We start from the raw sequence: 15867 nt of genomic DNA, 5'->3' as shown, positions 1-15867 counted from the left end.
TTTTTTTGTGTTATAGGACACAAATATCTATTTGGCTGGCACTGAAGAAGGTCATATTCACAAATGTTCTTGTTCATATAATGAGCAATATCTAGATACCTACAGAGGACACAAGGTTAGTTTAATTATAGTAGGTATGGAAAATTTTATCTTGCAATATTTCTGAAAAAAATAGTATCATTAGGCACAGCATTTTTTAATGCAATAATTTACAACTTCAGAGTTAAAAATACCAGCTTGAATTAAGTGCTTTCTTATACAGAAAACACCAATAATATGGGGGACATTTAATTTGGCTTCTAGGTATCCTTGATTTCTTCTTGCCAGTTATGGAAGCCACATTTTTATTTGTTTCTAAAAGACTTTGCTTATGTTGACATGCTGATCCCAAAGTGAAATTGTCTCTGGCATATACCTGTTCTCTACATTTTTTATGATTGTTCCAACTATATTTTCTTCATTTTCTCCCTTATTTCTGTTTATTTTCCTTAACATTCCTTATATTTTTAAAAGTAGTATAATATGTATTAATATTTAGTGAGTATTGTAGCAACTATATTTTTATGTTTCTGAATGGCATAATTTAGGGAAGAGATTCAATTTATGGCCTTACTCTCAGGTAAAATAATAACCACACAATAATTACATGGTGTATAAGCTTTTAGAAATCTGAGCATTTTTAACTTGTTGGTCAAATTTAAAGTATAAGAGGTTAAATCCTACTTACCTATGTATTTTAATTTATTTTTCTAATTCCAGGGTCCAGTGTATAAAATAGCATGGAATCCATTTTGTCATGATGTATTCTTAAGCTGTTCTGCAGATTGGGGCGTTATTATATGGCAACATGAGAATCTTAAGCCATTTTTGAGTTTTTATCCAACTACTTATGTTGTTTATGATGTTGCCTGGTCTCCAAAATCATCCTATATATTTGCAGCTGCAAACGAAAGCAGAGTGGAGATTTGGGACCTTCACATCAGCACGTAAGTGTTAATATTTTTCTCGGAGTTATTTCTAATAGAAGCAGTTCAATCTAAATGATACCTGATAGTATTGACATTGGTTAGAGAGAACTGTAGTTACTTTAAAACAAGTAATAGTTTACACTGTGAGAGTCCTTTGTGAATAAAGAGATATGCCAGGATAATAAATATATTTTTGAACCTGCAAAGTATTATTTTATTTATGAAAAACAAGGAATGTAGTGTAAAATCATGACATGGGGAAAAAGTTTGCAAAACATTCACGTGGAAAGAAGGTGTTTTAACTTTTCAATATCCATGTTTGCTTAATTCTTGTCAGCTGTTCAATACTGTTTCAAATATCCTGAATTAATAACTATACCAACAAAATTCATCCCCAGTGTTTCCACAGAAGACATTAAAATACGATCAAATTATTTTTTCCTTTTCTTCAACCAAAATAGTCTTTCTTAGTCCTTTTCTTAGTCCTTTTTGTGCAAAAATATTACAAGAGCACTTTAAATGGAAACACTGAAATAACATGCCAACCTTTCAGAGCACATTTAAAACACCCAGATAATTCTTGAAATTACCATATTCTAAAATAGAATAATATATTAATGTTAATTACTTATACCATATGTCATTTTAAAAATATTTGAATGAAAAATATTTGAATGAAAATAGGTAACCTTACTCCATCTCCATAAACTTTTACAGGCTGATATAGGATATCATAACTAGCTTGAATTCTTTGTCATTGCCTGGTTTATGGAAGAATGCAGAGAGGCACTGTTCTAATTGTGTCTAACTAAAGACTTTCTATAATAAGATAAAGCAAGGGAGCAAAATAAGTATTTTTTATAATATTTACTTATTCTCTTACCTTGCTTTAAAACATATTTGAAGGGGCATGCATTTAATTAAAATTTTTTATTTTAAGTGTTACAACAAAGTTATGAGAGTGCCATCTAGGCCATCTATCCTTTTTAATATGAAAGTTTATACAATGCTGGAATAAAGTGTTTAATGGTTCTGTAATACTTATTCAATCAATATTTCGATATTGGAAAATATTGTAGATCTTTAGGCAAGTTATTAGCAGACGAAGCATGGAAATACATTCTTGTTTAAAATAAATGACATAAAATTCAATGGGTTTATTATTAATTGCAAATTTTTTCCTAGAGATTAATAATTTAGTAACTGGAAAATTTCATCATGGCTTGTTCTATAAAACAGTTTGACCCAAAAATCAAGGATTACAACACAAAGCAATTTATTTTTGAGTATGACATGACTAAGGTAGAAAGTGGCTACTTAAATGATCCTACCTCTGATTTTATTTTTTCTAGTAAAATTGTAGTTCCCGGGGCAACATTTCTTCAGAAGTATGCAAGTGACTGCTGCTGTTATTTTATAAGGGTGTCAATGGATTGCTTTGGATAACCAAGAGTAGGAAAGGTTCTTGTTCAGAGAACCTTTGAACAAGGTTTTCAGTCTTGTTCAGATTCATTTATTTTTTTATTTTATTTTTAATTATTTTTAATAAATTTATTTATTTTATTTTATTTTTGGCTGCGTTGGGTCTTCGTTGCTGCCTGCGGGCTTTCTTTAGTTGCGGTGAGCGGGGACTACTCTTCGTTGCGATGTATGGGCTTCTTATTGCCGTGGCTTCTTTTCTTGCGGAGCACGAACTCTAGGCATGCGGGCTCAGTAGTTGAGGCACACGGGCTCAGTAGTTGTGGCTCATGGGCTCTAGAGCGCAGGCTCAGTAGTTGTGGAGCACAGACTTAGTTGCTCCACAGGGATGTGGGATCTTTCTGGACCAGGGCTGGAACCCATGTCCCCTGCACTGGCAGGCGGATTATAAACCACTGCGCCACCAGGGAAGCCCCAGATTCATTTATGTTCCAGGGGTTCATTTGGATCAAAACATCCTTCTGTTAAGAGACATTTATTATTTAAGGAGTTGTATTAGGGATCTTCAGAGAAACTAAACCAATAAAGAGAGTGAGAGAGATTTAAAAATATTGGCTCACATGATTGTGGGACCTGGCAAGTCCCAAGCCGGCATGACAGGCTGGCAACCTGGAATTTCCATCAGAGGAGTCCATGTTGCAGCCTTGAGTACAAAGGCAGTCTGGAGGCAGAATTTTATTCTACTTCAGAGACCTCAGTCTTTTCTTTTAAGGCTTTCAACAGACTGGATGAGGCCAACTCACTTTACGGAGGGTAATCTGCTTTATTCAAATTCTACTGATTTAAGTTAATCATATCTTAAAAAAAAAAAAAAAAAAAAAAAAAAGATACCTTCACAGCAACGTGTAGACTGGTGTTTGACCAAACACTGGGTACCACAGCCTAGCCAAGTTAATGCATAAAATTACTCATCATGGGAGTTTAAATTATGAGTTCACATCTTAATTGTGAACTGCTTTAATTTATTTAGTTGAAATTAGTTTATTGAAAAAATGAAAGTTTTGATTGAATAAAGAGTGAGAAGCAGTTATTTTGCTTTTGGAAACACATAAAGAAGTTTTTGGTTTTTGTTACATGAAATCACAAATATCTCAGATTTTTCTTAGTCTGTATCTAAAAAGAACATATTAACAACAACTAAATTTACAAATAAAATATTTCATTACAGTTTGGACCCTCTGATTGTGAATGTTGCTAACCCTGGAATCAAATTCACAACTGTTCTCTTCACTAAGCAAACAGATTGCCTTCTGGTGGGAGACAGTGATGGACAAGTTGCTGTGTATGAATTAAGAAATATGCCCACTGCTTTGGACTCTAACCGGGTAAGACTCAAAAGTCAAAATTTTTTGTCATTCTATGATTTTATTCAGTTGTAATTTTGTGTCATGGAAGAGATTTACATTTCTTAAACGTATGTTAAGTGTGGTGCAATGGAAAGAATGTAAGTCTGAAGAGTTGCTACCTACTAGGTGTGGCCCCTACTAGGCTTATTTTCTTTGAGTCTCACGTTCTCCATCTGTAAAATTAAATAATGTTGTTGGGCAGAATAATTATAAATATTATATGAAATAACTTAAAATTGTCCCTAGTATATGGTTGGGACTGTTTACTGCAAATATTCAAAGACTTTTACAAGAAATATTTTTAGATATTATCCAGTGTTCCTGAAATTGGCATTTGTTTCTGTTGGTTTAGCATTATCCTCTTCCCTTACTCTGATTTTCAAATATCAAAACTTTGTTGTAAAACTTTGACAAGCAAATCCGTATTACTAGATGCCCATTATTTTAAAAATTATTTATGTATTTATATATTTACTTATTGTTCTAAAAAAATTTAAATTGAAGTATAGTTGATTTACAATGTTATATTAGTTTCAGGTGTACAACATAGTGATTTGATATTTTTATAGAGTATACTTAAAGTTATTATAAAATATTGGGTATATATCCTGTGTTGTACATTACATCCTTGTATCTTATTTATTTTATACCTGGTAATTTGTATCTCTTAATCCCCTTCCCTTATCTGCTCCTTTCCCCTCCCCTCTCCCCACTGGTAACCACTAATTTGTTCTCTGTATCTATGAGTCTTGTTTCTATTTTGTTACATTCATTCATTTGTTTTATTTTTTAGATTCCACATATATGTGAAAACATACAGTGTTTATTTTTCTCTGACTTACTTCACTAAGCATAATGCCCTCCAGGTCCACCCATGTTGCTGCAAATGGCAACATTTTATTTTTTATGGCTGAGTAATATTCCATTGTATATATACCATATAGATGCCCATTATTTTCAATTTTTTCTGTTTATGTTTAAATTTCTATTTTAATGAGTAATCTGGTAATTATTATCATGAATATATCAACATGTTAAAAATATTAAAAATATGTACAAATCAATAAGAAAAAACGTTAAGACTCCAATAGAAGCGTGAGTAATGGTCAGGAACAGTTCATTCGCAAAAAATGGCTAGCAAATATATTTTAAAATTTAACCTCACTAATAAAAAATTGTTAAATTAAAATGTGATGCCATTCTCATATATCAAATTAACAAAGTTTTTTTTAATTGGACTACTTATTCCTGGCAAACATTTGATAAGATAGGTCCTCTCCTATACTGATGGTTGAAATAGAAATTGGTGTAACTTCTTTGGAAGCAATTTGGCAATCTGAACCAGAATTGTCCACTTTTGGGACTCTATGCTACAGAAATATTCATAAAGGCAATCAAAGAAATTAGTTATAGCATATTTTGTGATGCGATGAGGAAAAAAAAAAGAAAGAAAAGGAAAGAAAAAAAGAGAAAAAGAAAAAGGAAACAATCTAAATATCCAACCAGAGGGAAATATGACCAGGAAAGTCAGATGTGCTGATTAGATTTGGGGCACATGTCGGAGGTGCAGTTCTACCCCAACCATATGGACTATAAATGTTAAACAAACAAACAAACACGCAAACAAACAGAGAATACCTACCTATATACATACTAGCTTGCTTGGGACTTTGTACTTGTCATTCCCTCTCCCTAAAATCCACAGTTTGTTCCTCTACCCACTGCAAGTCTTTGCTCAAATGTCACTTTCTTAGTGAAGTCTTCACTGGCCACCTTATTTAAAATTGCAGCCTCCACTCTTGCCCACACTCCCTATTCAATACCCTTCCATAACTTATTTTTCGTAGTAACACTTACTTGGTATATACCATATTCTTTATTGATTTATTTTGTTAATTGCTAGTCTTCCACAGCTAGATTATAAGCGCCACGTAAACAGTGAATTTTGTCTCTTTTGTTCTGGGCTATATCCCTGTGGCCTAGTACAGTGTCTGGCTTGTAGTGGTTAGTCAATAGATGTTTTTGAATAAATATGCATTGAAAAACTAGAGAAAAATTCAACATATTAGAAGCATTATTTTTTAGGGGTAGGATCATGAATGAATTTTATTCTTTTACTTAGGCATTTTACAAATCATTACACTACACAAAGTAATTTTAAAAATACATTGGTCTCCTTACATAACAATTTTAGTCTTCTCTGAGATGTGCAGCCCTAATGGCTTATTTTTGCCATATAAAACATTTTAATATTTTCAATTTCTCACACATTCATTGAATGCAAGATATTTTAACAGGATGAGGATGTTTGTGCCCACAGTGAACCTTGTTTAAGATAGCTCAACAACCAAAAGGAATTAAAAGAGAATTCTATTCTTTATTTAAGCCTCTCAAAGAAACATTAAAATGGATCCAAATATATAGTTCATAGTACTCCTTTTTCTTCTTCTGTCCATATCTCTCAAACCCTAAATATAGCTTCAAGGCCTAAATCCATCCCTTTTTGTCTCTGTAATTCTTTCAGTTCTATCTCAGAAGAGCTCTAAGAACTTGTCCACAAACTCTGAACTTGGGGCAGTGGGGAGGGAGACTTGAATTGTTTCAAAACTTTTCTTAGTATGTGTTGGTGTACTGGTAGAAGGGAATCTATAAGCATTAGCATGTTGGTTCTTTTCATCACATATATTTTTCTGCAGTACCTATCAAGTACTACAACAATTTTTCAATATAAATTATAATATTTTGTATACATGTCTTTCTTACTAGTTTGAGCTGCTTGAAACTTGTATGTTCAAGTATCTAGCATAGCGCTAGCACATAATAGGCATTCAGCAAATGTTGAATAGATGTGTGAATGAACAAACCTATAAGCAAAAGGAATGTAGTTTCTAAGATAGAAGCAACATATGCTTAAGAAACATAATTGAGTCATAAAGAACAAAATAAACAAACTCCTATAGGAGCACAGAGCAGGAAAACAGTTGACTTTTGAAAGGAGAATAGGAAGAAGAAAAGGAAAAAATAAGAATACTACAGGGAAGGCTTTCACAGAAGAGATTAAATTTCAACTGTGTTTTGGAGGATTAGGATTTTCTCTTGTAGACAAGAGAGTAGAATTGTTATTCCAGACTGAGTGAAAGCTTTAAGCAAAGATGTGGAATTGAAAAGGTCCATGGCACTTTTCATGTGGAAATGGTGAGTAGATTTTTTTGACTGGTAAAGAGACTGCGTGAGATAAAAGCAAGAAAAGGGCCAGTTGGGCCATCTGGGACCAGAAAATGTATGACTGCCATGATAAGGAATTTGAACTTTATTCTATAGATTATGGAAAGCCATTTAAGGTTTACAATTCTAGAAGTGACATGGGGGGAAACATTAGACGCCCATCTCACATTTTGTACAATGGTGAACTCCAAATGGATTGAAGACTGTGAAAAGTAAACGAACTCCTAGAAGAAAATGTAGGATAATATCTTAATGATTTAAGGTCAAGGATAGATTTTTTTTTAAATGACCACCCCAAATCCCCTAATTTTTTCAATTTTTTTCTTTTTCTTTATTTGTAAAATGGGTGTAATATTGGTACCAGAATCAAAGGTTGTTAGAAAGATTGAGTGAATATGTGCAAAGTAGTTAGAACTGTTACTGGCACATAGTAAGCTCTCAATAAATCTCAATTATTCTTTGTATGATTATTATGTCAAAATTAACATTTTCTGTTCAGGATTCCATATGCCAAGTTAAAAGAAACAGATTGGAAGAAGAAATTTCCAAGATATATAAAAGATATTTAATGTCCAGAATGTATAAAGAACTCCTACAAAACAAGAACAACTCAATTTTTAAAATAGGCAACATATGAAATATTAACTCAGAGTAGAGGAAACTAGATTATCAAATAAACTTGTGAAGCAACATTCATTCTCACTAATAATGAGGGAATGTGCAATTAAAATTATACAAGATACCAGTTCATATTGATCAGATTTACAAAAATTAAAATATTAGCCAATACCAAGTATTAGCAGAGTTGTAGGGAACTAGGAATTCTTATGCAAGGGTCATGGGAATATGTCGAGATTCTCTTGCGCATGTGTACCAGGAGACATGTATAAGGTAGCAATGTGAGTTTTTTTTAATGTTTCTTTTAGACATAGAGAAGATTACTCAGTCTAGGTTCATTTCAAACATTCACATTCAAATATGTTACAAAATTTTTTAAAAACTTTAGTTCACCTTAAACTCTTACATTTAGATTATATATTTTATCATTCTAAGTCTAGGAAACTTTAATACCTACTTTTAAGTGAGTTTTTGTAACAATTAAATTTCTTTAAATTCTTTAAATTCCATTTATAAATTTAATATATTGGATTTTTAAGTACTTCAATCGTCTTAGGGCAAACAAATCTTAGATACTTAAGGAATTTTTATTAATTTAATATATTTAAAATATTGAATATGCTGAATCTTAAATTTTCCTAAATGTTTCAATGCTCTTTACAAATTAATAATATTTAAATCTATGATTACAAGTTAAATCAATTACCTAATCACACATTAAAATTAGAATCACAAATTTATTTGTTAGACAATCAAATATGACAAATTCTTTTATATGTAATGAACATTTAAAATGCCAAGTATGTACAAATTCCTTAATACAAAAATATTAAAATTACCTGTTTGATTTGCTACATTATTTCTATACACAACTTTTATTCTTCTCAGGCTAAAAATATGTTTTCCCAATAAAGAAACAAGTGAAACATTCCAAGTAGTTTTGGAGATTATTTTCTCAACTTGCTGAGATGCATATTGACGGTAGATGTTTAAGGGCGTTTTCCAGACTACCTTGGCTACCAGGCTGAGCCCTATTTTACAGTTGATTTGTCAATGCCCTCCATATGGAATAGTCTCAAAGCCCATGTCTCCTCAAGTCTAGTTATATATTACCAGCATATTCCATCTTCTCATGGAAGTCTGCAACCCTGAATGTGTTGCTGCATTACTTGATTCATTTCAGTTCATTTATTGACTGTGTCATTAATTCTAAATTACTACAGTTTTCCTATCTGGTAGGACTGTAATTGTTCTAGATGTTTAAATGACATCTGTTTGGATTCTGTATATCTCCCAGGGCTTTGTTTAATTTGTTGGTAGTGGTCTGAAAGACATGCAAATGAGAAAAGAATGTTCATAACAGCCCTGTTTCTACATTGATAAATTGGAAACAATCTAAATGATCATCAGTGGGAGATTGGATAAATAAAATATGGCATCATTACATGAGTGATTACAATACAGAAGTTTAAATGATATATATTTCAATGTGTCAATATGACAAATTTTGAATAAACCTTAAAAAACACAGTGTTGAGTGACAAAAGCAAATTGCAGGAAGGTAAATACAATATGTTATGATTTATGTAATATTATTTAAACACAAAAATCAAAATTATGTCCTTTACTGGTTATATTTATAGTTAGTAAAAGAAAAGAATATAGACTGGAATGTGAAAGAAGAATGTTTCATTTTTGTTTTGATTTGAATCAGTTAGAGACATCTTTTGTTTTGAGCAGTATGCTCTGTAAGCAGAAGGCTAAGCTCAGAGAGTCTGAATGTTTTCGACAAACGTGTGTGTGTGTGTGGGTGTGTGTGTGTGGGTGTGTGTGTTAATGATTTCAGTGCTGCTGAGCAAAATTTTCTTTTAACAAATATATTCCATATGTTAGTAAATAAATACAATTTCCTAATAAAAATAAGTTTTTCATTCTTTTTGGCCATTATATTTTAAAGGTTCAGGGTTATATTTCTGAGAGATTAAACAAAAAATTATTAATCAGGTTTTTAACCATAAGCTTAACTGATATGCTTCCTCCTTAGCTTTTCAGAGAAGAATTATGATCATAAAAGTAATTTAAAGTCTCAAAGTAATTAATGTCAAGCCATTATTTCCCATCAAGATGTCTTACCAAGTAACATTATGACCTACAATTTCTTCATTAATTTTAACCAAGAGTTAACCAAAATTTTGGAAGTCATATGATTTCACTATATAGGAAAGATGTACATCAAATTTATGATAAAGGCTGCCTCTGGGAAGTGAAAGATGAGGGAAAAATAGGATTGGGGAAGGGTACAAAGAGAATTTCATCAGTAAAGTTTTATTTCTTTTATTAGAAAATATTCAAGGCAAAGATGATGTTTGTTGATTTGGGGTAAATATGTGTTTCACAAAGGCAAAGTACCAGACAGCCCATGCATAAAGTGTACCGGAGCAGGGTTCACTGAGGAAAACCCATGGAGAAGGGATCAATAGCAATTTTAGGACCACAACACCCACTCATATTCTCATTGCCCATCACTTTCTGTGGCCTTGCACAGCAGGAGAAGGACTTTGATCCTTGGGCTGTGGAGGAGGTTTTAAGTGACATAATTTCTGAAACTCTGGACCCTCCCAATGTGATCAAGGGTCAGAGTATTATTGTGATAGGACATGGCAGAACATTGGCTCTAGCCCTATCCTATTGACTCAGGGCTCATGGTTAGGGGTAACATCAGCCTGATGCCTGACATGAACAGGCGGTTGGGGTCCAAGCCTTGCAGTTATAACTTTGTGATGTAGCTAGCTGTTGACAGGATTTACCACCACATTAGCATTTATTGTTTGTTGAAGCACCAAATCCTCTCCTGGTGTGATGGGGTTTGATTGATGGGGGCCTAAGTCTTGCATCGAACAGAATTATGGCTTAAGCACTTGGCAGAAGCTAATTTCAGTGGCACAAACCAACTCCTTTTCTGGAGGCAGCCTGTAGAGAATCACTCCTAAATACTATATCTACTCTTATGTTTCAGTATACAAATGCTTGCCACCTTTTCCTCTGTACTTTTGAGTGTACGTTTTTTCCCAAATTAAAGGGAAAACAAAAAGATAAGTGAAATCATCAAAAATATAAACACACACACGTGTGTGTGTGTGTGTGTGTGTATACACATTAATGTTGAGAGACACTGAAGATAGAAAAACTAGACCGTTCATTCAATAAATATTTACTGAGTATGCACTATATGACAGGGTCTGTTTTCGGCACTAAGAATACAACTGTGAACAAACTACAGTAATGATCTACTACATTTGCCCAAGTGAGAGACTTAACTAGATTTAGGTAGGTTTGAGAAGCAACTTAGCAACTGATTTGATGTGTCAGAGCTTAAAGGATGGGGAAGTACCAAAGACTATAGTATAGGTTAAAAGACAGGAACTGACTTATGTATTATCTAAGGTGTTTATAACTCTTTAGAGTTTATAAAACACTTTCACCTACATTAGCTCATTCACCTCTTACAACAGTTTTTGGAAGTGGATGTTAATATTTTCATTATGCATTCAAAGAAACTAAGATTCCCAGATATCAGTGATTTCCTCAAGATCACCTATATGTGATAGAGAAAACTCTAGTCTTCTGCTTCCAACTCCCATCTTTTCACTATGTCTTTCTTGAAAACTCACCTCCCATCTTTGGTTTCATTTACCCTTTTACTACAAAGATCATTATTATTAAGTGAAATACAAAATCCACATAGAAATTCAGACATTTTACTCTCTCTAAATCAAACACTACAGATCAACAAAGAGCTTAAGATAGCATCAAGACTAAAAGTTATTTTACAGATGAGAAAACTGAGATTTAAGCATTAAAGCTAAACAGGAGCTGCCAAAATTGTCCCTTTACTGAATCCTTATAAAATTGTTTATCACACTTCATTAAGAGAATCTCTCATAGGAAAGAGCAGGTTCATACTAGGAAGTAAATGTTATTATTTAAACTTACCTTGGTTTGTTTCCTTTTACAATCTTATTGGATGCCCTTTATATGTGTATCATTAGCTTATAAATTTTAAATGGCATTTTAAAGACTACTTTACCTCTTAATTTGTGTTTTATTGCATTGTAATTGTGTGACTTTTTTTTTTCTTTCCAGGGAGATATAATAGATACTTTGCTTGGGCCCAAGTCAAATCAAAGCATAATTCATCATCAGTAGTATCTTTTTTGTTGTTTTTTAAAGGAACAGTGTTTAATATCCAATAGTCTGGTTTGTATGCAGTAAGCTGGGATTTTGATTATAGAACACAATATTTGATGTATAACTTCCATCTAAATTTAATATAAACTTAATGAACTTTTACTTCAGAGAAATGTGATTAGTTTGTGATTTAAGCTAATTGTAAGAGTTTTACTGGGTTTTTCTTAATTTTTTGAAATTTATTTCTATTCTTTTTCTTAGTCATAGTCCAAGTACATATATGTACTTATAAAATATCCAAATAAGTTAGAAATTGTTATTCCTTTAGAAGCAAAGCTTGGAAAGTATTAGAATTATTTAAACCAGAATCTTTATTAAGACAAAGTTCCATACACTTTTAAATCTTCTGCTTTCTGAGCTGTGTTTTCCAGGGTTTATGAATTTTGCAGGTGTTAGTATTGTGAGAATACTAGATTTTCATACCCAATTTTAAATAAGAATTTTATACTCTTAGACCTGAGAGCTGAAACTATAGAACATTGTTAGACTATTTGACAAACAAAAGACATGACAATAAATGTCAGAATTGCATTGTTTGGCCAGCAGGCATCATACACTCAATTCAGAGAGAATTAGTCTGGGACGCATCGGGGCATCCTCCTCTACATCCTTCAGAATCTGCTCTGGGTTTTAAGACCAGACTTAAGTGGGCCCAGAGATAAAATAGAAGTCCCTGATCTGTAGTTTGCATCAGGATGTTATTTTGTGAAGTGTTCTAGAGCAAGCTTGTGGAAATTGGAGGAGTGGGAGGCAGCAACTCCTCCAAATATAGATCGCTAACTGTCTGTTCCATGCTGTTTGTCTTAAAAATCTTACAGTTTGTTAACTGAGACCATAAGACAGTATAGCCTGTTCTATAAAGCATTCTAAGTAGAGAGGAGAGGATAAGGCACTTGAAACTCACTAAACTGTCTGAAAAATAATATTAAAAATGAGAATGGGATCAGAGCAGCAGTGGGAATTATCAATCTCCATTTCTTTGGAGCCATCCTTTAAACAAAAGCAAGGCAATTTTTAGGTGGACTGAAAGCTAAGGTCAGGTTATAAGGTATAAGGATTATAAATTTTCTGCTGGTATAAGTCATTAACTCTTTGTCTTTTAAAAAGATTTGGACTTTACATAATACTTTGTATAACAAAATAAAACAATTTAATTGAAAAAAATGTCTCTTTTTATTAAATATTTTTGATCTTAAAAATTTTTCACATGTTCTATTCTCATTGCTCATCAGGCCTCAATGAAAAATAAAGCTATTTTATTCTTCTTGGATCGTGAGCAACTGATCCTGAACTGAACCTATTCCATTGTATGGAATCCTACGATATATAACCTTTTCAGATTGGCTTCTTTCATTTAGTAATATGAATTTAAGTTTCTTCCATGTCTGCTAATGGCGTTATAGCTCATTCCTTTTTAGTGCTGAATAATATTCCATTGTCTGGATGTACCACAGTTTGTCATTCACCTACTGAAGGACATTTCGGTTGAGTCCAAATTTTGGCAATTATGAATAAAGTTGCTATAAGCATCTTTGTACAGGTTTTTATGTTGAATAAGTTTTCAACTCCTTTGAGAAAATACCAGGGAGTGCAATTGCTGGATCGTATGGTAAGAGTATGTTTAGTTTTGTAAAAAAACAAAACAAAACCCTGAGCCATCTTCCAAAGTGGCTATACCGTTTTTCATTCCCACCAGCAATGTATGAGCATTCCTGTTGCTCTACATCCTCGCCAGCTTTGGTATTATCAGTGTTCCAGATTTCAGCCATTCTAATAGGTGTGTAGTGGTACCTCATTATTGTTTTAATTTTCATTTCCTGATAACATATAGAGTTTACCATAAAATGTTAAGAATTGAATGAGAATTCTGCTCAGTTGTTAGCCATCTCGTTTTATCTTTAAACACACACAAAATACCAATGGGCTGGTTAAGGGCCTAAGGAGGGAGTGGTGACTGGGCTAACTTTAGGCTCCTATTTTGTGCTAGGTATTCATTTTTGCATTTGGTCATTCTCTGCCAGGCATCTCTCATAGAGAAGTTAAACTGTTGTCTGAGAGTAAATTGTTAGCTGCTCTTCCAACTTCTGTAGGAAAGGAAGATTGTATTCTCTAGTATATAGTTGTACATCATATTTAGTGTGTTCATTTAGTTCACCTCTGTGTAGTTACATACAATAATAAATGAGAAGTAGAACATTTAGTATTTGCTGCTTTGTCTCAATAGGAGTCTCTCTAAAAATGTTGAATTGTACTGTGAATAATTGTTATCAACACGCTAGTAACAGTGTACCTGTTAAAGTTCTTTGCAGTTTGCAAAACATCTTCAAGTCCACTGTCGCATTATACCCTTACATTGATCCTATGAGACAGTTAGGGCAAGCAGTTGTATTATTATCATAATCTCTATTTTCCAGATGATATAATTAAGGCTTAAAGAGGTGATATATTTTGCCAAAGACCATAGAGCTGGTAACTGGTCGGACTTGAACTCAAACGCAAGGCTTTGAACAGTTCTTATACATTATCCACTATTGTGTTGTCAATGGTTCATGCCTATATAGTTTGCTGAGGTCTCATACACCAAAACATAAGAGTACATATTCTTCTCTAATGAAGGTTTTACCCCTAAATAATAATGCTAGTAACTTAGTTTTTCTCAGCGTTTTCCCCCTGCTATTAGACATTGCCATATGGACCCCTTCTGCTGGGAGTACTGTCCTCCTCTCTCCTCACTCCCCTTCAGTGTGTTAGCTCTTCACTCACCCTTCAGATCTCAGTTCATATCTCATCTTCTCAGAAGAGCCCCTTCTGAGCTCCCTCCTACAGGACGTCACCAAGCCAGGCTAAATTTTCTCCAAGCATCTTGAACATGAAGGGAAATGTGAAGTTTCTGCAGGGCTGGAGAGGAAGGGGAAATGAAGGAAAGAGAGAGGCCTGTGGATCCACAGAGCAGAGGGGACCCATGTCCTACTTCTGAAAAGCATTGTTCAGGAAGTAGTAAGACCTAGGAGGGACCATAGTCAACCTCAAAAAACCATTCTCCATGGAATGAGTGATGTGCAAAGAAGCACTGCAACTGAAAAGGCCAGGCAACTGAGGATGATTAATGATCCAGCAAGAAGCAGCGCTTTGGTGATAGAAGGGCCTTGGCACAGAGTAAGATACTAGAATTACATCCTGGGAAATGGAAGAAAACCAACTCTGAGAGATACGGACATTAACTTTTTGTGTGTGTGGTTTGTTTCTGCCAGCTGACTGGAATGAAGACTTGGAGTTAGAAACTGAATTATAGAAAATCTATTTCTTGGATACCTAAGTTTCTGAGTTGACATTCATACCTGCTGTGCTAAATATTTCTGTGGTCATTTGCGTAGTGTCTGCCTCCAGCCGTTGACTGTAAGCTCCTTGAGGGCAGGGACTCTGTGTTTTGCTCACTACTGTGTGTTCAACACCTAGAACAGCACCTCCACAGAGTAGCTATGACCACAAATATTTGTTGAGTAAATGAATTATCAAATTAATGTAAGTAATGTTGGCTCCATGCTTGTCCCATATTGTAACATGATCTAATATTTTACATATGATTTCCTCAACATCCTAACAAGATGTCTTAACATCACAGAGGGTAAAAACATTTTAATGGTGGAAAACATATAAAGCATAAAATGAGCCTTGAAAGTTGCTAAACACAGGTCATAGCTCTTTTTTGTTCTACAACAGGATAAAATCCATTTTCCCCTTCAAGACAAAAGCTAAGAACAAATCTATGATCACTTTCTTTAGGTGAGTATTACTGCTGCTTTGTGAGATTGTATTCTCACTGACAATTTGGGGCACCATTTTCCTCCAGCATAAAGCACTTAGCAAGATGCCTGGTATGAAGTAGTTGCTCAAAAATAGCAGTTCTCATTTTGATTATCCCAGACCACATCCCCACTTCTTGATCTGAGAACCTCTTTGCCCTTAGCAGCTGGCTGTGTCCT

At 33.6% G+C, this 15867-nt stretch overlaps 1 protein-coding gene across 1 annotated transcript in view; it reads left to right on the top strand.

The window, feature by feature from the left end:
- DNAI4 (dynein axonemal intermediate chain 4) overlaps positions 1-12948 on the top strand; it is a 125554-nt gene extending 112606 nt beyond the window's left edge. Inside the window, 4 exon segments of the mRNA XM_036843370.1 lie at positions 17-115; positions 760-986; positions 3616-3772; positions 11780-12948. Of these exon segments, the coding sequence (XP_036699265.1) occupies positions 17-115; positions 760-986; positions 3616-3772; positions 11780-11842 (546 nt within the window). The 3' untranslated portion in view covers positions 11843-12948.
- The last annotated feature ends 2919 nt before the right edge of the window (positions 12949-15867 follow it).

Source organism: Balaenoptera musculus, chromosome 1, assembly GCF_009873245.2.
Source record: "Balaenoptera musculus isolate JJ_BM4_2016_0621 chromosome 1, mBalMus1.pri.v3, whole genome shotgun sequence".
NCBI lineage: Eukaryota > Metazoa > Chordata > Mammalia > Artiodactyla > Balaenopteridae > Balaenoptera > Balaenoptera musculus.
Note: the sequence above shows the minus strand (reverse complement) of the source record. Positions and strands in the feature narration are given on the sequence as shown.